Source organism: Mixophyes fleayi, chromosome 10, assembly GCF_038048845.1.
Source record: "Mixophyes fleayi isolate aMixFle1 chromosome 10, aMixFle1.hap1, whole genome shotgun sequence".
NCBI lineage: Eukaryota > Metazoa > Chordata > Amphibia > Anura > Limnodynastidae > Mixophyes > Mixophyes fleayi.
The window spans coordinates 45,308,024-45,328,663 of record NC_134411.1 but is presented as its reverse complement, the minus strand read 5'-3'; the positions used below and the strand labels follow the sequence as shown (position 1 = coordinate 45,328,663).

At 44.6% G+C, this 20,640-nt stretch overlaps 1 protein-coding gene and 1 non-coding gene across 2 annotated transcripts in view; one reads left to right on the top strand and one right to left on the bottom strand.

Moving 5' to 3' along the window:
- The window catches only part of OVOL1 (ovo like transcriptional repressor 1), a 40,392-nt gene extending 20,402 nt beyond the window's left edge, over positions 1-19,990 (top strand). The window contains exon 4 of the mRNA XM_075188652.1: positions 16,913-19,990. Coding sequence (XP_075044753.1) covers positions 16,913-17,208 — 296 coding nt within the window. The 3' untranslated portion in view covers positions 17,209-19,990. The remainder of the gene's footprint in view (positions 1-16,912) is intronic.
- TRNAL-CAG (transfer RNA leucine (anticodon CAG)) lies at positions 6,169-6,251 on the bottom strand. The gene has a single exon. It is a non-coding gene; the product is annotated as a tRNA-Leu (tRNA).
- Positions 19,991-20,640: the final 650 nt, after the last annotated feature.

Sequence of the window (20,640 nt, the reverse complement as noted above, 5' to 3'; positions counted from 1 at the left end):
ATATGACTTTTGACAGCCAGAAATATTAATGCACAATTAGGGAGGACACCCCAAAAGCACTGAGGTGTGCTACAAATTATTTAGTAGATACTGCTGACAGATATGACTTTTGACAGCCAGAAATATTAATGCACAATTAGGGAGGACACCCCAAAAACACTGAGGAGTGCTAAAAATTATTTAGTAGATACTGCTGACAGATATGACTTTTGACAGCCAGAAATATTAATGCACAATTAGGGAGGACACCCCAAAAGCACTGAGGTGTGCTACAAATTATTTAGTAGATACTGCTGACAGATATGACTTTTGACAGCCAGAAATATTAATGCACAATTAGGGAGGACACCCCAAAAACACTGAGGAGTGCTAAAAATTATTTAGTAGATACTGCTGACAGATATGACTTTTGACAGCCAGAAATATTAATGCACAATTAGGGAGGACACCCCAAAAACACTGAGGAGTGCTAAAAATTATTTAGTAGATACTGCTGACAGATATGACTTTTGACAGCCAGAAATATTAATGCACAATTAGGGAGGACACCCCAAAAACACTGAGGAGTGCTAAAAATTATTTAGTAGATACTGCTGACAGATATGACTTTTGACAGCCAGAAATATTAATGCACAATTAGGGAGGACACCCCAAAAACACTGAGGAGTGCTAAAAATTATTTAGTAGATACTGCTGACAGATATGACTTTTGACAGCCAGAAATATTAATGCACAATTAGGGAGGACACCCCAAAAACACTGAGGAGTGCTAAAAATTATTTAGTAGATACTGCTGACAGATATGACTTTTGACAGCCAGAAATATTAATGCACAATTAGGGAGGACACCCCAAAAGCACTGAGGAGTGCTAAAAATTATTTAGTAGATACTGCTGACAGATATGACTTTTGACAGCCAGAAATATTAATGCACAATTAGGGAGGACACCCCAAAAACACTGAGGAGTGCTAAAAATTATTTAGTAGATACTGCTGACAGATATGACTTTTGACAGCCAGAAATATTAATGCACAATTAGGGAGGACACCCCAAAAACACTGAGGAGTGCTAAAAATTATTTAGTAGATACTGCTGACAGATATGACTTTTGACAGCCAGAAATATTAATGCACAATTAGGGAGGACACCCCAAAAACACTGAGGAGTGCTAAAAATTATTTAGTAGATACTGCTGACAGATATGACTTTTGACAGCCAGAAATATTAATGCACAATTAGGGAGGACACCCCAAAAACACTGAGGAGTGCTAAAAATTATTTAGTAGATACTGCTGACAGATATGACTTTTGACAACCAGAAATATTAATGCACAATTAGGGAGGACACCCCAAAAACACTGAGGAGTGCTAAAAATTATTTAGTAGATACTGCTGACAGATATGACTTTTGACAGCCAGAAATATTAATGCACAATTAGGGAGGACACCCCAAAAACACTGAGGAGTGCTAAAAATTATTTAGTAGATACTGCTGACAGATAGGACTTTTGACAGCCAGAAATATTAATGCACAATTAGGGAGGATACCCCAAAAACACTGAGGAGTGCTAAAAATTATTTAGTAGATACTGCTGACAGATATGACTTTTGACAGCCAGAAATATTAATGCACAATTAGGGAGGACACCCCAAAAACACTGAGGAGTGCTAAAAATTATTTAGTAGATACTGCTGACAGATATGACTTTTGACAGCCAGAAATATTAATGCACAATTAGGGAGGACACCCCAAAAACACTGAGGAGTGCTAAAAATTATTTAGTAGATACTGCTGACAGATATGACTTTTGACAGCCAGAAATATTAATGCACAATTAGGGAGGACACCCCAAAAACACTGAGGAGTGCTAAAAATTATTTAGTAGATACTGCTGACAGATATGACTTTTGACAGCCAGAAATATTAATGCACAATTAGGGAGGACACCCCAAAAACACTGAGGAGTGCTAAAAATTATTTAGTAGATACTGCTGACAGATATGACTTTTGACAGCCAGAAATATTAATGCACAATTAGGGAGGACACCCCAAAAACACTGAGGAGTGCTACAAATTATTTAGTAGATACTGCTGACAGATATGACTTTTGACAGCCAGAAATATTAATGCACAATTATGGGGGACACCCCAAAAGCGCTGGGGAGTGCCAAATATGAAGAAAAAATAATAAACCTCTATCCTCCTCTCTGCACTAGCGATTTTGGTTAGAGCAATTGCAAGAACAATATTGTATTCTCTGTCCCTGCTCTAATTAGCCTATGACTACACCCTGCTCTCTCCCTCTGTCAAATGGCGATGGATTGCTGTGGAGGCGTGTATTTATAAAGTTGAAGTATCGCGAGAACCGAGTCCCGAGATCCGACAACGTCACAATGACGTTCGGCCTCGATTTGGATTCGGAATGGGCGGGAGAGTACCGAGCTGCTCAGCTCGGTACTCGGATACCCAAAGTTCGGGTGGGTTCGGTTCTCGGAGAACCGGACCCGCCCATCTCTACTTAATATGTATAGTGGCTGTAGATAAATCCATAGCCAATCCTACCAGGAACTGTGTTTACAATGTACATCTGTAACACCCCCTCTGGTGTTGTTTTACACACCTCCCAGTGACTGAAGATGTGGTCTGGCACTAGGACCCAGAGGAAACACAGGCAAGAACATTGCTTAACAACATAAGGCTGGTATGAGGGGATGAGAACCTGTGTGGTGAGGAAGTGATAGCCAAGGACACAGGACGAAGGGGAGGAGGTCTTGGGTTCCCCATTGTAATTAGATGAACTGGTCTATGGCCTGCTGCCACATGGAGCCAAAGTACATCATGCCAGACAGAATACTAGTGACATGGGGCAGATTTACTGGCTAAATTACCTGTGGCAGCATACCCTCACAGAGGAAGAGTGAGAGATTATACCCCCTGCAGAGGATGGGTGAGAGATATTACCCACACAATGGAAGGGTGAGAGATAATAAACCCACAGAGGAGGGGTAAGAGATATAACCCCTACAGAGGTGGGGTGATACTGCAGCTGAGAGAAGCACACAGGGAGTTTCTGTCAGCGTCCAATTGATAGATATTTCCTTGCAGAGGAGGGGTGAGTGATATTACTCCGCAGAGGCGAGGTGAGAGGATATTACCCCCGCAGAGGAGGAGTGAGTGGTATTACCGCTGCAGAGGAGGGGTGAGTGGAAATTATCCCTGCAGAGGAGGGGTGAGTGGAAATTACCTCCACAAAATAGGGATGAGAGACATTACCCCCGCAGAGAAAGTGTGAGACAGAGGCGGAACTACCAGCCTTGTGGCCGATGCATGACACCAGGGCCCTTGCCGAAAATGGGGTGTGCTGCCGCCACTGACGGAATCCATTTAAAATAAATAAATAATATATATTTATACTTAGCAATCCGGCGGCACCCAGGAACCGGCATCCTCCTCCCTGCATATTGGGTGTGAAGTCATTACGTCCAGCATTGTCAGTGAGGAGCAATGCAGAGAGGAGCCACAAGCATGAAGAAAGAAGACAAAAGAGGAAGAGAAGCAAGAAGGTCACGTAAAAGGTAATTAAAGGAATGGAGGCAGTGTGGCACTGTGTGATACAGAAGGGGGAGCACAGTGTGATACATATTGGCGGCAGTGTGATACAGAGGGAGGCACATGTTATATATCTTATACTTGAAATATACATTTTGTTTTCGTGTGCGTGTGTGTGTGTGGGTCCACAACTCGCTAGTTCCTCCTCTGGTGTGAGTGCCATTACCCTCGCAGAGGAGAGGTGAAAGACAGTACCCCTGCAGAGGAGGGGTGAGTGAACACTGCTATGAGAGAGGAATGTGAGCGAAAAAGCCAAAATTTTAAATGTGATTGTCCCGTTAATATTGTGTCCATGTAGCCATTAAGAACCATGCAAGGAGGAGATTGGAGATGTGTTCATGAACTGTGCATATTTAATTTATCACTGCAACCGCTTAAGAATGTGCTGAAGTGAAGGAGTGTAGATAATGATTTTTTTTTTGCAATACAGAGGAGGTCTGGTGCCCAAATTATTGAGACACTGCACCCCAAGTTACATCACCAAAGAGACTTGAGTGGGGACCCTTGGTCATCTACATCCAAGCCCAGGAGCAAGCCCGGGCTAGAGACCTGCCTGACTGTATTATGCCAACTGTGAAGTTTAGTGGAGGAGGGATAATGGTATGGGGCTGTTTTTCAGGGGTTTGGCGTTACAGCTAACGGTCTTATCATAAACCAGTTGAACCAGATGGAGAGATCTTCACCTATAGCAGCCGACTTTCCCATAGAGCTCGTTATGCTCACAGGTACTCGGATGCCCCCAGGTCTTATACTCAAAGTAGTACTGGTTTATTACCGTACCGTAGCGCAGAGTAGCGGGGTGTAGAATAAGCGTAGTCAGGAAACAGGCGAAGGTCGTGGGGCCGAAGCAGGTAACGTGGTCAGAAACAGGCAAGATGTCAGGGCTGGCAGCAATCAAGGGAGGTCCGGTCACAAAGCAAAGGTCAGGGCAACGAGCAATCAATCAAGGTCCAGGTTCCAGGCAGAGGGTCAAAAACACAGCAGTAAATCCAAAGATCAGCAAGCAGACAGGATACTGAGCACTATAACCAGCAGAGAGGCTATGCCCTTCCTGCCTTAAATACTTTGATGGGCAAATCAGAAAGGAGGAGGGCATGGCTGACAATCAGCCTCAGGAGGCTGCTAATGAATTACTAGCTTAGAACTAGCATAGGTAATATCATAAACCAGGAACATGTATAAATATATAAATGAACAAATTAAAATCATACTAGAGCTCCCCCTGGAGTTGGAGGATGTCCCTACACACTCCTACTCTATGCCACAAAGATAACCCCAAAGAACAATAACAGTGCATTGTAACTAATGCACGTGCCCGGCTGCTAGATCACGCCAGGATGTGGCGTAGCGCCGCGGCTTGTGACATTGGGCTAAGCCCCTTATCTCCAGTGAAGGGCAATCTTAATGCTTCAGCATACCAAGTAATTTTGGACAATGATATACTTCCAACTTTATGGCAACAGTTTGGGGAAGGTCCTTTTCTATTCCAACATGACTGTGCCCCAGTACACAAAGCAAGGACTGCGAAGACATGGTTTGATGAGCTTGGTGTGGAAGAACTTGACTGGCCCACACAGAGTCCTGACCTCAACCCCATCGACCACCTTTGGGATGAACTGGAACTATTGCGAGCCAGGCCTTCTTGTCCAACATCAGTGCCTGACCTCATAAATGCTCTACAGAATGAATGGGAACAATTTCCCACAGAAACACTCCAACATCTTGTGGAAAGCCTTCCAAGAAGAGTGGAAGCTGTTATCACTGCAAAAGGGGGACCAACTCCATATTCTAGTATATGTATTTGAATACAATGTCATTACAGTGCCTGTTGGTGTAATGGTCAAGCGTCCGCATACTTTTGTCCATGTAGGGCCTGATTCATTAAGTAACTTAAATTAAAAAATTTCTTATTTAAGTCTCTTATTTAATGCAAGGGGTGAAAATTAGTTTTCTGTTGACAGTTACTGACAGTTTGTCATGTAGCACACAAATACTTGATAGCTTATTTGCACACTGAAATTTAAAGTTGATATTTGTGTGCTACATGAAAAATACAGACAGTATTTAACTTATGTGTAAAATAGAAAACTGACTTGCATTTTAACATGGTTTTGTCCAGGAGACTTAAATAAGAGATTTCTTAATTTAGGTTCCTTAATGAATCAGGCCCATAGTGTATACTTGTGAATATACCACTGTACCCAAACAAGTTGGGGTTGATCTTTAAATTTCTCCACTATATACTTGACTGTACAATCGTTCATATAAGTTAAAAAACACTCCTCAGTTTAACATTCCAGTATTCACCCACTATATATGCATATTAATTACTGCATCATTCAGGTACCATAGGATTATATACACATTTAAACAGACCATCTATACAACATCTATATATACTGTGATTTTAGCACATAGTACTGCATTACCTTTATCATTTTAAGAGTCAGGATAACTCTCTAGTATAGCTGCCATCACATATAACATCAGGCTCTATTTTACTAGTAGCGCTGTTTTTATCACCATATACTGTGCCAGAGTGCTATCCAAAAACATTTGTCAGAAGTGGGATTTGAACCCACGCCTCCAGAGGAGACTGCGACCTGAACGCAGCGCCTTAGACCGCTCGGCCATCCTGACTGTTATAGTTTTATGTTTTAGACTGCGTATCAAGTTTAACTCAGTAGGGAAGGACATTGACTAGGCATATTAGCAGTTATGACTCTTCATAATACATTGGCATGTCTTCCAACATTTTAATTTTATTCAGGACAAAGGGACAGAGGAGGGGTGTCACATCAAGCTGCAAGAGTTGTCACATCACATTGTGCCAAGTCCTCTGAGACGCTATGCTGCCCCCAATCCTTTCATGTAGACACATTACTGCTTTGTTGGGCACATTAGTGGCATATGCATGCCACTAGAGTGCGTTGGACACACAGTCCCAGCAGTTCAATACAGAATTAGGACTGTCCTACCTAAATCAGGACAATTGGAAGATATGCACATGGGTGTATTGGTAGTTTATAGTGGCCCTGGAAAATATTCTGAAAGCAGAACCAAATGGATAGTGGGTGAGGTCAATTTGTCAGGAGGCAGAGTAATACGTGCTCTATACCACCAAGGTGCAGCTATACCGCCAGGGTGGCATAAACAGCATGCAAGAGACATGGCTATTGCATTAGACAGTGTTATAATGCCCTCTATAGCCCTTTCCCTTCAAACATCCTGGCAATACTGCACACAACAGGAAAAAAACAAGGGTCAGTTGTCAGTCAGTCTCTCTCCTACCTAGTCTTGCAGCTTTCACTACTTGCAGCTACTGGTATCTTAAACTCAGTTGCTCCTTGTCTGGATGCGGGAATATTGGTGCCCCGGTTTTCCTTCTGGAAAGCAAAGCAATGAGTGAACATCCCCAACCCCAGACAGCCTCAACATTAAATGAATAGCCCCCGTATTTAATAATTAGGACACCTTTCCTCCAACCAGCTCCAATATTAAACTAATAGCATTCACACATAACAGATAGACATATTTACCCTCAAGCAACCCCAACATTTTATTTAGAACTTTCACATTTATTAAATACCTTACCTTATCTTAACCTCCAAATTTAATAGAGACATCACATTGTATTGTTAGACCCTATCAACACACACACACACACTACATGAATATATCCCCACAGACTTGCTGTCACGATTTGCACTCTGCAGCTGCTGTCTGCAGTGACTCTATTGGATTTGGTATGCTTTCCACTTGTAGTACCACTGCCTACCAAAGGGGCCACTGTGCTACTTGATTATTCTCCTTGATTACTGGGAGTGGTTTCAGCTGCATGAGGCCTATTTATACCTGCCTGCTTCATACAGTCTGGGCCAGATCATCAGGTCATTCCGAGGAGCATTCCCTGTGCTCAGCTTCTATCTGCTATCTGGACTCTTGCACATTTCTTCGTTGAAATCCACTATTTGCTGTTACCTGTGTCCTGGACTCCTGCATCTTTAACCATTATACCTGGTACTTGTAGTTCTACGCTGCCTGTTGAAATCTACTATTTGCTGTTACCTGTGTCCTGGACTCCTGCATCTTCAACCATTATACCTGGTACTTGTAGTTCTACGCTGCCTGTTGAAATCCACTATTTGCTGTTACCTGTGTCCTGGACTCCTGCATCTTTAACCATTATACCTGGTACTTGTAGTTCTACGCTGCCTGTTGAAATCTACTATTGCAGTTACCTGTTTCTCATCTGCACTTTGAACTGTCTCATGAGTTACCTTGTCATCTCTGTTTATTAATAAACTCATTATAACCACTTATCTCCTCTCCGTGGTCATACCTGGGAAATCCTGACAGTATGATCTGGCCCTAAAACCAAGCCTGCTGCTGCACGGTTTTCATCTCTTTTGGAAAGGATTTCCAGGGAAGTGACCTACTCCGTTTTCACCATTAAGACCATGGCTGCTATTTCCTCAGAAAATTCCCTGTTCCAGTTGCTCCAAGTGGACATTCTTCAACTTCGCACTCAAATAGCGCAAGTATCTTCCTTGCTGAACCAAGTGCTTAAGCAACTTCCAGTTTCCACCCCTAATACATCCTGCTGTAAGGAGTCTAACTATGCTGCTAACATTTCATTACCAAATTTGTCTGCCTTTGACTCTCTGCAAGCAGTACCTCCCAATATTCCTGTAACAAATTCCAGGTTTTCAGGTGCTCCACGCCCTCACCTGACCGAAGAGGAGCGATGGCGCAGGGTGACCTACAAACTATGTCTTTACTGTGCCAGTGATGTACATTTTTTACAGGATTGCCCGCTCCGTAGACTCCGACCATCTTCAACCTCTATCTCCAGCTCTAAATTACAAGCTTCTGTCTTAATTCCAGACATGTTATCTGCTCCCATGAGAACCCAGTTCAACCCAGAGGGGGCGCTGCCCTTAAAGTCTGCTCCAGAGGGGGCGCTGCCCTTAAAGTCTGCTCCAGAGGGGGCGCTGCCCTTAAAGTCTGCTCCAGAGGGGGCGCTGCCCTTAAAGTCTGCTCCAGAGGGGGCGCTGCCCTTAAAGTCTGCTCCAGAGGGGGCGCTGCCCTTAAAGTCTGCTCCAGAGGGGGCGCTGCCCTTAAAGTCTGCTCCAGAGGGGGCGCTGCCCTTACAGTCCGCTCCAGAGGGGGCGCTGCCCTTACAGTCCGCTCCAGAGGGGGCGCTGCCCTTACAGTCCGCTCCAGAGGGGGCGCTGCCCTTACAGTCCGCTCCAGAGGGGGCGCTGCCCTTACAGTCCGCTCCAGAGGGGGCGCTGCCCTTACAGTCCGCTCCAGAGGGGGCGCTGCCCTTAAAGACCTCTCCAGAGGGGGCGCTGCCCTTAAAGGCTTCTCCAGAGGGGGCGCTGCCCTTAAAGGCTTCTCCAGAGGGGGCGCTGCCCTTAAAGGCTTCTCCAGAGGGGGCGCTGCCCTTAAAGGCTTCTCCAGAGGGGGCGCTGCCCTTCCAGTCTGCTCCAGAGGGGGCGCTGCCCTTCCAGTCTGCTCCAGAGGGGGCGCTGCCCTTCCCGTCTGCTCCAGAGGGGGCGCTGCCCTTCCCGTCTGCTCCAGAGGGGGCGCTGCCCTTCCCGTCTGCTCCAGAGGGGGCGCTGCCCTTCCCGTCTGCTCCAGAGGGGGCGCTGCCCTTCCCGTCTGCTCCAGAGGGGGCGCTGCCCTTCCCGTCTGCTCCAGAGGGGGCGCTGCCCTTCCCGTCTGCTCCAGAGGGGGCGCTGCCCTTCCCGTCTGCTCCAGAGGGGGCGCTGCCCTTACCGTCTGCTCCAGAGGGGGCGCTGCCCTTAAAGACTTCTCCAGAGGGGGTCCTGTCCCTCCAGTCTGCTCCAGAAGAGTTCCATGTGGTCCAGCCCGAGTTGCCAGTCCATGTCCATGCGGTCCAGCCCGAGTTGCCAGTCCATGCGGTCCAGCCCGAGTTGCCAGTCCATGCGGTCCAGCCCGAGTTGCCAGTCCATGCGGTCCAGCCCGAGTTGCCAGTCCATGCGGTCCAGCCCGAGTTGCCAGTCCATGCGGTCCAGCCCGAGTTGCCAGTCCATGCGGTCCAGCCCGAGTTACCACTTAGTGCTGTCTGCCCTCAGGCTTCTCAAAGTGCTGTCTGCCCTCAGGCTTCTCAAAGTGCTGTCTGCCCTCAGGCTTCTCAAAGTGCTGTCTGCCCTGAGGCTTCTCACAGTGTTGTCTGCCCCGAGGCTTCTCTCAGTGCTGTCCCTGCCAAGCCTGCCACCCAGTCCGGGCCTGCTGCCAAGTCGGAGCTACCACCTACGTTCAATGGGGATATTCAGCAATTTCATGCCCTCATTAAGTTTTGTATATCCTATTTTCCCTTTGTATTTGACCTCCTTGATACCCAACGAAAGCAGGTGTTTTACATGTTGGCCAACTTTACAGGGGAAGCTCTGGAATGGGCAGAGCCCTTAATTGAAACCCAAGATCCCATTCTGTCTGATTTACAGCTTTTTACTGAGGCCGTGATCAAAGAATTTATACCAGCACCTGCTATTCTCACTCCCAGTGCTTCATCTATGCCACATGTTCTATCTCCAGCTACTCCCACTTTGAGATTATCGTTTTCTTCACTCCATTTCCAGCAACCCTCTAAAAACCATAAAAAGAAAGTGAAGAGGAAGAAGAAGAAAGATTCTCCTGGATCTCAACTCCCCTGTGGTGTGGTTTCTATACCCTTCCCGTCCTTGCATGAAGACTTCTCAAATACATGCCCAATTCTGGACTATGACTCTGACTTTTCTGACCATTTCTAGTATTTGGGCGTCTGGAATCCGCCCTTTAAGGAGGGGGTACTGTCACGATTTGCACTCTGTAGCTGCTGTCTGCAGTGACTCTATTGGATTTGGTATGCTTTCCACTTGTAGTACCACTGCCTACCAAAGGGGTCACTGTGCTACTTGATTATTCTCCTTGATTACTGGGAGTGGTTTCAGCTGCATGAGGCCTATTTATACCTGCCTGCTTCATACAGTCTGGGCCAGATCATCAGGTCATTCCGAGGAGCATTCCCTGTGCTCAGCTTCTATCTGCTATCTGGACTCTTGCACATTTCTTCGTTGAAATCCACTATTTGCTGTTACCTGTGTCCTGGACTCCTGCATCTTTAACCATTATACCTGGTACTTGTAGTTCTACGCTGCCTGTTGAAATCCACTATTTGCTGTTACCTGTGTCCTGGACTCCTGCATCTTTAACCATTATACCTGGTACTTGTAGTTCTACGCTGCCTGTTGAAATCTACTATTGCAGTTACCTGTTTCTCATCTGCACTTTGAACTGTCTCATGAGTTACCTTGTCATCTCTGTTTATTAATAAACTCATTATAACCACTTATCTCCTCTCCGTGGTCATACCTGGGAAATCCTGACAGTATGATCTGGCCCTAAAACCAAGCCTGCTGCTGCACGGCTTTCATCTCTTTTGGAAAGGATTTCCAGGGAAGTGACCTACTCCGTTTTCAACATTAAGACCATGGCTGCTATTTCCTCAGAAAATTCCCTGTTCCAGTTGCTCCAAGTGGACATTCTTCAACTTCGCACTCAAATAGCGCAAGTATCTTCCTTGCTGAACCAAGTGCTTAAGCAACTTCCAGTTTCCACCCCTAATACATCCTGCTGTAAGGAGTCTAACTATGCTGCTAACATTTCATTACCAAATTTGTCTGCCTTTGACTCTCTGCAAGCAGTACCTCCCAATATTCCTGTAACAAATTCCAGGTTTTCAGGTGCTCCACGCCCTCACCTGACCGAAGAGGAGCGATGGCGCAGGATGACCTACAAACTATGTCTTTACTGTGCCAGTGATGTACATTTTTTACAGGATTGCCCGCTCCGTAGACTCCGACCATCTTCAACCTCTATCTCCAGCTCTAAATTACAAGCTTCTGTCTTAATTCCAGACATGTTATCTGCTCCCATGAGAACCCAGGTTCCCCAGTTCAACCCAGAGGGGGCGCTGCCCTTAAAGTCTGCTCCAGAGGGGGCGCTGCCCTTAAAGTCTGCTCCAGAGGGGGCGCTGCCCTTAAAGTCTGCTCCAGAGGGGGCGCTGCCCTTAAAGTTTGCTCCAGAGGGGGCGCTGCCCTTAAAGTTTGCTCCAGAGGGGGCGCTGCCCTTAAAGTTTGCTCCAGAGGGGGCGCTGCCCTTAAAGTCCACTCTGCACTTCCTGCTCAGAGAACAAAGAATAATTAGAATTCTCTTCCCCTCTGAGCCGGTTCCAAATAGCATCAGTGGTCACACCGCAGGACACGGCATGGGGGGGTGGGTTCACTAGCCCACGCAAGGGGAAGGGAAATATCAGCCCGGAGTGATCCATGTGGCTATTCAAAAGGGTGGCTCAGCCCTGGAGAAGAGCCAGAGACCATCAAGCAGTCCAATACCTGGGCCAGTCTGAAAGCCTGCCCTGATATGCCTGACCACCCAGATCAGGACCCTGTGCCCCTGATTCCACCACTCTTCAGGGAAATCACCTGATGAAGCCTATGGCCAATCCACCCCTCACTCTGCATATCAGATTTTGCAGTAAATATATGGCTCTACATATAACACTGGACACCAGATATACGTTGTATACCAGATATGGCTTTTAGAATTTTAGATGTGGCACTGTGTTATATAGTTTGATTTTATACATGAAAAATCAGCATATAGGGCCACATTTATAGTTGGGAACATAGCAAAAAAAAGAGCAAAACCATGCTGCACTTCAGGGGTTGGTGGCAAAGGTAATATGTGCAGATAGATTTAGTGTTGACAGGGAGCATGTCGTACCTCAACTGTAAATAGCAGTGTAACAATAAAGCTGGTCAGTGTATGTGTGCTCCATACAAACAGCCAGTATTTTACCTGCATGCAAAAAATATATGCATTGGCACCCCTTGCATTGAAATATGGTTTTTCCTAGAGCAAATCTCCTTTTATTGCTTTGCTTCTAACTAATTGAGCCCGATAACATGTTGAGAAGTTTCTGGGAGGATGAATATAATTTTCTCAGTATACACTTGTGCCATCTATTGGTTGCAGCTTCCAATGTAAAATTTGACCTTTTTTCAATTTTGACCCCCTTAAGTCATATATCTTATTCTGTAGCACCCCTAGTCAATTTTCTATTAGAACCGCTTCGCAAGAGTACTTAGTCTTATTAATAATAATAATAATAATAATAATAATAATAATAATAATATAATAATAACATCTTTCTTCTAATCACCTCAGTTTTATCAGTGGGAACTGCTCTTTCTTTTTCACTCTTATTCCCACCTTTTTGTTCCTTTTTGCCCTCACTACAATCATCTTCATATTTTCTCTTCTTGATCACAACCTTGTCCATATTAAGTTAAAGGGCAAGTTACTGTTAAAACATTTTCGATTATAGTAAAATGAGAAAGCAACTCGTTACGTCTCCTTGTAAAGTCAAACGTCAATGATGAAAACCAATCACTTATTGGATAACACAAACTGTAAACAAAATGATGATCGGAACTTTACGACTATTTACGTTTGGTTTACATCGTACTTCTGTAGTAGTTAATTATACAACCAATAAAGACAAATTAAAATGATGAAGCTAAGGCAATCTTGCTGCACCACTGGGCAGGGCCACCTTAACTACCTTAACTACTTTATGGGCCCCCGGGCAATGCAGTGCCCCGGACCCCTAAAAAAAAAATATAGTGTGTAAAAAAAAAAAATATATGTATGTAAAAAAAAAAGTGATTATATATATATAATCACTTTTTTTTACATATATATATATATAGGGGCCGCCTTTACTTACCTTAAGTCCGATCCCCTTCTCTTCTTTTTTCCGCTCCGCTGAGCACAGCAAGAGGGGACCAGGGAGGGAGCTGGATCGCCACTGATGTGGCCGCAAGGTAAGTATTTTCATTTTTTATTTTCAGGATTTTTTTTTACAGCGCTGCCTCGGACAGGCCCCCTTGCCCGCAGGGGCCCATGGGCACCTGCCCATTGTGCCCAATGGAAGAGACGGCCCTGCCACTGGGCACTATCCGTGACATACTAACCTGGATGCAAAACACGGCTGTAAGCTCTTGTAACCAGGGCCTACTATACCCTATATTTAAAATCTTTACCTCCTTTGTCTACCTCGCATGTACTTGTTATGTTTTTATGTTTAACTTTTATTTGTGTGATTTTTTTATGTTTTATGTTTCATTTGCACAGGTATATTTGCTACTTATAATTATATTTGTATGATTTATATTTGTAATTTGTGTTTATATGTGTAACCCCCTGTCACTGTGTGTAGTGTGGGGTGCAAAGGGTACACAGTGCACCTCCTTCTCAAGCCCTGGCTAGCTGATGGGCATGGGTGTAAATGATCAGGGGGTCCCTGCACATGCAGGTGTTTCTCTGTAGTTAGTGGGACACAGGTAATGTCACTTTGTAATGCAGTGTAAAAGTCACAATAATTTGGGCGCCAGACCATCTCTATAACAAACTGAACTTTTATTTACACTCTTCCTCCAGCACGATAATCATAATGGTTGCAGAATATATACATCTCCTTACTCTCTCCAGCACAGTTCTTAATGAGCAATACGAATATGGTTGCAAATATCTTATCACTCCTCCTGCACAGTTCTTAATGTTATCCAGATGTTAAATAACATAATTTACATGTCTCTTGCACTCCATACTCACTGCAGATCACCCTTTCTGCAGGGGCACATGCATGGATGCTAATAGGCAGGCAGCCTCTCCTCCATGCAGCTCTGACACACTCTGTGTACCTCTCAACTGCAGCTCACCCCTCCTCTGCGGGGATGATGTCGCCTGTGCTCTGACACGTCACTCTGTGTACTCTCAGCCTCAGGATCTGACACTACAGCTACCAGGCCTCTTGTAGCAGCCCTCACTCCAGGGCCTCTTCCATGCGAAGTGTCCCCCTCTCTCTTGGGTTCTCTATAGTGGCATGGAGTTCTCCCCCTCATCCAGTGCACACATTCCTTGCCCTGGCTCAGTCACCATGCTCAGACTTCCAGGCAATGCTGGGGGAGCCTGGGAGCTTCCACCCCAGGTCCCCAGCTACAACTCTCCTCTCCTGTCTCCCTTCTCAGTTCCTATCCCCCCTTACTGACAGCCCCTCCTTCCTCTCACTTAGTCTCACAGGCTGGGCTGGGTTATCACCATGGTAACCAGTTTATGTAACTTTTCAGAAACTTCTATCTTACCCTCTAGGTGACCCCTCCTCTATTCACTGAGGTAAAGGTTTAACTAAAACACCACTAGGGGGGTGTTACATTCTCCCCCGATTAGCTGGGCACCCTAAACTACACCTAATGGGGCTGCCTAGCTAATCTCACTCACACCTAACTCACATGTAAACTTTTCTACATCACTATTGCATGAAAAATCACAGTGTAAAGTGAATACATACATAGCAATACAATGGCAGTATCAATATAAAACACATTTCACATTGCATACCCCACAACACCCCCAATGGATGTAAACATGTGAGTCACAGGTGTCCTGTTTTCTTTCAATGTACATTTAAATATGGCTTTATGCCAAAGCAATGTAGCACCTGCCCATGCCTGCCCATGTCTCCCCCCTCCTGGGTCAAAAAGAGACAGGTGGCTCTCGTGGGCCCCTCCCAACAAATACATCTCAGCAATATATGCAGGGGTGGCATTTGACCAGCGGGGTTGTCTTCCCCCCCTTTCTCTCCAACGTGGACGATCTGCCTTTCTTTGCTCCCCCTAATCCTCCGGAAGGGCAATATACAGACGTCACTTGCACAGCCTGCCTCTCTTTGCTTCCCCAAATCCTCAGGAAAGGCAATATACAGACTGCATTGTAATTGCACCTCACATGTTGAACCTTTTCTTCTTTTGCTTCCCACTCAGCTGGGATAAGTGGCACTACAAGTCTCAGCAACAAGCACACTGCTGCTCCATATACTGTCCTGGACAGAACTACTCAGCAAACAACTTGCTTTACCTCCTCATTACCCTTGGTCTCTGTTGGGCACCTAGAGACGGTCAGACATGGTGTCCCAAGGGTGTTTCTCCGGCTGGGCACACTGCTCTCAGTTCCTGTGTCCTGCAAGCACTTTCTCCATCTGTTGTGCTCGAGCCCCACGTTGGGCGCCATTATGTAACCCCCTGTCACTGTGTGTAGTGTGGGGTGCAAAGGGTACACAGTGCACCTCCTTCTCAAGCCCTGGCTAGCTGATGGGCATGGGTGTAAATGATCAGGGGGTCCCTGCACATGCAGGTGTTTCTCTGTAGTTAGTGGGACACAGGTAATGTCACTTTGTAATGCAGTGTAAAAGTCACAATAATTTGGGCGCCAGACCATCTCTATAACAAACTGAACTTTTATTTACACTCTTCCTCCAGCACGATAATCATAATGGTTGCAGAATATATACATCTCCTTACTCTCTCCAGCACAGTTCTTAATGAGCAATACGAATATGGTTGCAAATATCTTATCACTCCTCCTGCACAGTTCTTAATGTTATCCAGATGTTAAATAACATAATTTACATGTCTCTTGCACTCCATACTCACTGCAGATCACCCTTTCTGCAGGGGCACATGCATGGATGCTAATAGGCAGGCAGCCTCTCCTCCATGCAGCTCTGACACACTCTGTGTACCTCTCAACTGCAGCTCACCCCTCCTCTGCGGGGATGATGTCTCCTGTGCTCTGACACGTCACTCTGTGTACTCTCAGCCTCAGGATCTGACACTACAGCTACCAGGCCTCTTGTAGCAGCCCTCACTCCAGGGCCTCTTCCATGCGAAGTGTCCCCCTCTCTCTTGGGTTCTCTATAGTGGCATGGAGTTCTCCCCCTCATCCAGTGCACACATTCCTTGCCCTGGCTCAGTCACCATGCTCAGACTTCCAGGCAATGCTGGGGGAGCCTGGGAGCTTCCACCCCAGGTCCCCAGCTACAACTCTCCTCTCCTGTCTCCCTTCTCAGTTCCTATCCCCCCTTACTGACAGCCCCTCCTTCCTCTCACTTAGTCTCACAGGCTGGGCTGGGTTATCACCATGGTAACCAGTTTATGTAACTTTTCAGAAACTTCTATCTTACCCTCTAGGTGACCCCTCCTCTATTCACTGAGGTAAAGGTTTAACTAAAACACCACTAGGGGGGTGTTACATATGATATGTTATTATGTATAATTTGTATTTGTGTGATTTGTATACTGAATGTCCAGAGCACCTTACAAAGAAACAATGATTTATATAGTGATACATGAAGAGATAAAACTAATGACTATCTTTCATCTCTCTAGGTGTCCGCCCTTACAAGTGCCACTTGTGTGACAAGGCCTTTACTCAGCGCTGCTCCCTGGAGTCACACTTGAAGAAGATACATGGAATACAACAGAATTATGCCTATAAAGAGCGCAGGACCAAACTCTACGTGTGTGAAGACTGTGGATATACAGCTGACAGCCAGGAAAGCTACCTTCATCACCTCCAACTTCAGCACCCCAACAGTGCTCTAATCCAGCGTGCCTCTAAGAAACTATCAATTACATTACAAAGTGCTGTCAACCCTTTACTACACAGTAACCATCTTATCTGAAACATTTTGTCCCAGCCATATTGAATAAAGAAGTTTTGTCCTGAATGAACACACCTAGTGCCATTTCAAAAGGATTGTCATGTTGCAGACGATGCTTCCTTACCTAGTTCATTTCAAAATAACCACTGCCATGTTAACGTTTATCTAGTACAAAGTACAAGCACAGCATCTCCAAATATGCTTTCAAGTAAAAGTTTATGCATGCTCTATACACAAAGTAGTCAATTTGTTTGGTATATCTGCCCTGCCCCTTTAATTAACTATTCAAAATATGACTGCATAATATGTGCAAACAATTCTATCTACAGTTAAGCATGTTCCAACAGGTTATCTGTATGTGCTGCAAACGATAGGCACATCTTATAACTAAATAATTTAGTTGTTTCTGGCCCGGGTAGCCCGGGTCTGGCTACATGAGAGAGATCGTAAAGGGGGACCCTGCAGCCTTTTATACCAGAGGGCAAAATAAAAAATTTACTTGACTTGAATGCACCATGATAATGGCACCAGATGCATCAGTAATAATTTGCCAGGTAAAGTAATACTGCTGAGGTATTTAGGTACCATTGACACAGATACTGTATATAAAAAGTGAGCCTCCAACCAAATACCATCTAACTAGACAACAACCCAAGTTCCACTCATGTCACCGATAAACAAGGCAAGCTTGCAGCTGGTTAAGAAACGTTATTGGAGGATCCCTGTTGTTTCACACTGATAGGAGTACAGGATATCGAAAAATGTTGGTAGTCAACTATGCAGACTGGTGCTGGCATTTTAAAGGTGTGGAGCACCATTTGAATACCCCAGGGTACCTAACATTCATTTCCAGTTAGGTACATCCTTATTGCAGCATTATCATTATATAATCTCAATATTGGTACTAGTCAAGCTATGCAATTGTCATTTGTTCAATATAACCATGCCTATTACTTCATAATGTCCCACAGTGGTTACTACAGCCAGAGCTGTTCAACTGGTGTCTCTCAAAAGCTTTTCAGTGGCTTCAGACCAGATCAGCTAGTGAGTGACCAAATAAATAATAAATAATAATCGAGGAGGAGATGTAGCTGGGCAAAGCATGGGTGGGGGAAAGAGGGCTGGGAGTTGCATGGAGCAGAATACCTTCCCTAAAAGTATACACTAATTTAAATGTATTTAAAATAAAATGTAGGACACATAATGTCTTCCTATTTAAACTACATGCATATTTCAAATTATATGTAATATATATTTTTTTCTTTGATCCTTTAATATACTACAGTGCTAGTAGTACCCCCGACATTAACCACCCTCTTGATTTAGACTTAGTTAATATTCAATCTTGGCTGACTGAGAACAAACTTGTTCTCAACACTAGCAATAGTCTGGCTCACCTGCCAGGCTTATCATGTGTTATAATACCCTAGATATCCTGTATGTTGCCGTTCCCTCTATGGATGCCAGATCCTTAAAATATTTAGGAGTTACTTTTGATGAGTTTTTAGATTGTAATGTGCACGTAACTACCATGTAAGTCTGTGCTAAGCTAGGTAGTGCCTACAAAACTAAGCTATGCCCTTACCACCTCGGCTAGACTATCTGTGGAACAAGTGTGCTCCAAGCCTGTCCTATGGCTCAATCACGATCAAATCAGACTCACAATCCTCCCTCTATTATAGGTGGACACCACCTAAAATAGCATCTGCCACTATGCCTTTGCATGCCTACGTTACAGCTCCATAGCCAACTTTATGCTGATGTAAAATGGTTTTGCCCCTCCGTCGACTCCTGTCTTTTGGCACTCTAGATGGCTGCATCACCAGATCAGGCCTCCTTCTGACCCTTGCCTGCCTACTGCACTCATAACCTCTCTCCTATATCTTGCAATCTACTGGCCAAACACCTCATCACATGCCTAGATGCAGTACTACTGTGGGTGCAAAAGCTCTCATACATGGTGTCAATATATCGGTACTCCTTACTCCACAAAATTTGTCAAGTGACCACCCATACCAGTTTCAAGAAACTTCGCTGTAAGCATTTGTTTGCTACTAACCTTTGCGCCTGCTTTAATACACCGTAAATCATTCTTCCTCTGTCGTGTTCCTAGGTAATCTTCTCTTATGACACCTCTTTTAATCTGCCTCCTGACATGTCTTCTTAATAAACTTTTTTATTATCCTTTTACTCTACTCTTCTTTCCTCTCCAAGTTTTACATCAACCATAACCTGGCACTTAAGTTGTATTTCTGTATGTATGCCATCACATGTAATGCCTATTTTCTTATATTATTTTTTATTTGTATTTACCTGTACTTATTTACAGGTGCACCACTGTTAGACTATGTTGTGCTTTATTACCTCGTCTGATGCTCTGTACACAGATGTATTTTTCAGTTTGTTTCTCTACTAAGCACTGCATTATTTCCCATTTACAATTATTAAGTTGTATGTTGATGTCAAATACAAGCTTATAAATTCACAATAATGTTTTTTGATACAAATAACAGCCACCTTAAAGGAAATAGTGTCCAAACTGCGAGAAGCATTAATGTACTCTCTAAATACACAGTGCACATAAAAGAATGGTTTGTTGTGCAAATGAGAAATTTATATATGCATTAATAACTACAAATGTAACCCATCTTATTAAAAGTCGGATATGAATGTTTTTCACAGGCAAAAATAGAAAAAAGTACCATCTACATGGACATTAATATGTATAACATATTGTTGTTCCCTGAAGAAGGGAGTTTTGCATGTATTCCTACTCTTGTTGATTTTATTAAAGAAATGTGTATTAAAATGCACTCCTGATAAAAGAATACTATAAGGAATGCACAAATATAAGTTCAACCTCTCCCAAGTTTCAGGTTGAAGTTGGAATTTAAGTGAATAGAATTGGATACTTTGAAATTAACTTTAGAACCCCCCAGTCCCCATAAAATTACCCCCTAGTCACCACATTTACCCTCCAGTCCCCATAACATTAGCCCCTCAGTCCCCATAACATAAGACCCCCAGTCCCACATAACATTTACCCCTCCGATCCCCACATAACATTAACCTCCCAGTCCCCACACAAGTCCCTCATAGCATTTACCGTCCAGTCTCCATATCATTACAACCCCTAGACACCACATAACATTAAAACCCCAGTCCACACATAACTAACCTCTGTGTCCCCACACAAATCCCACATAACATTAGCCCACCCCCCCCCCCCCTCATAATGTTTCACTTATTGACTCCTTATTCTGAGTACGCTGGGCTCCAACAGCAGCTGCTCTTGTAGCAAGTGGGCCAGCAGGCTGCAACCTAGGATCCAGCAAGGGATGGAGAGCAGGAGCATTGCAGGGGGCAACAAACAAAGATTTGCCCCGTCAGAAACATTTGTCTAGTAGAGGACAGCGAAACAGCGTTAGGGCTATGGCTCACTCAGAAGCTCAG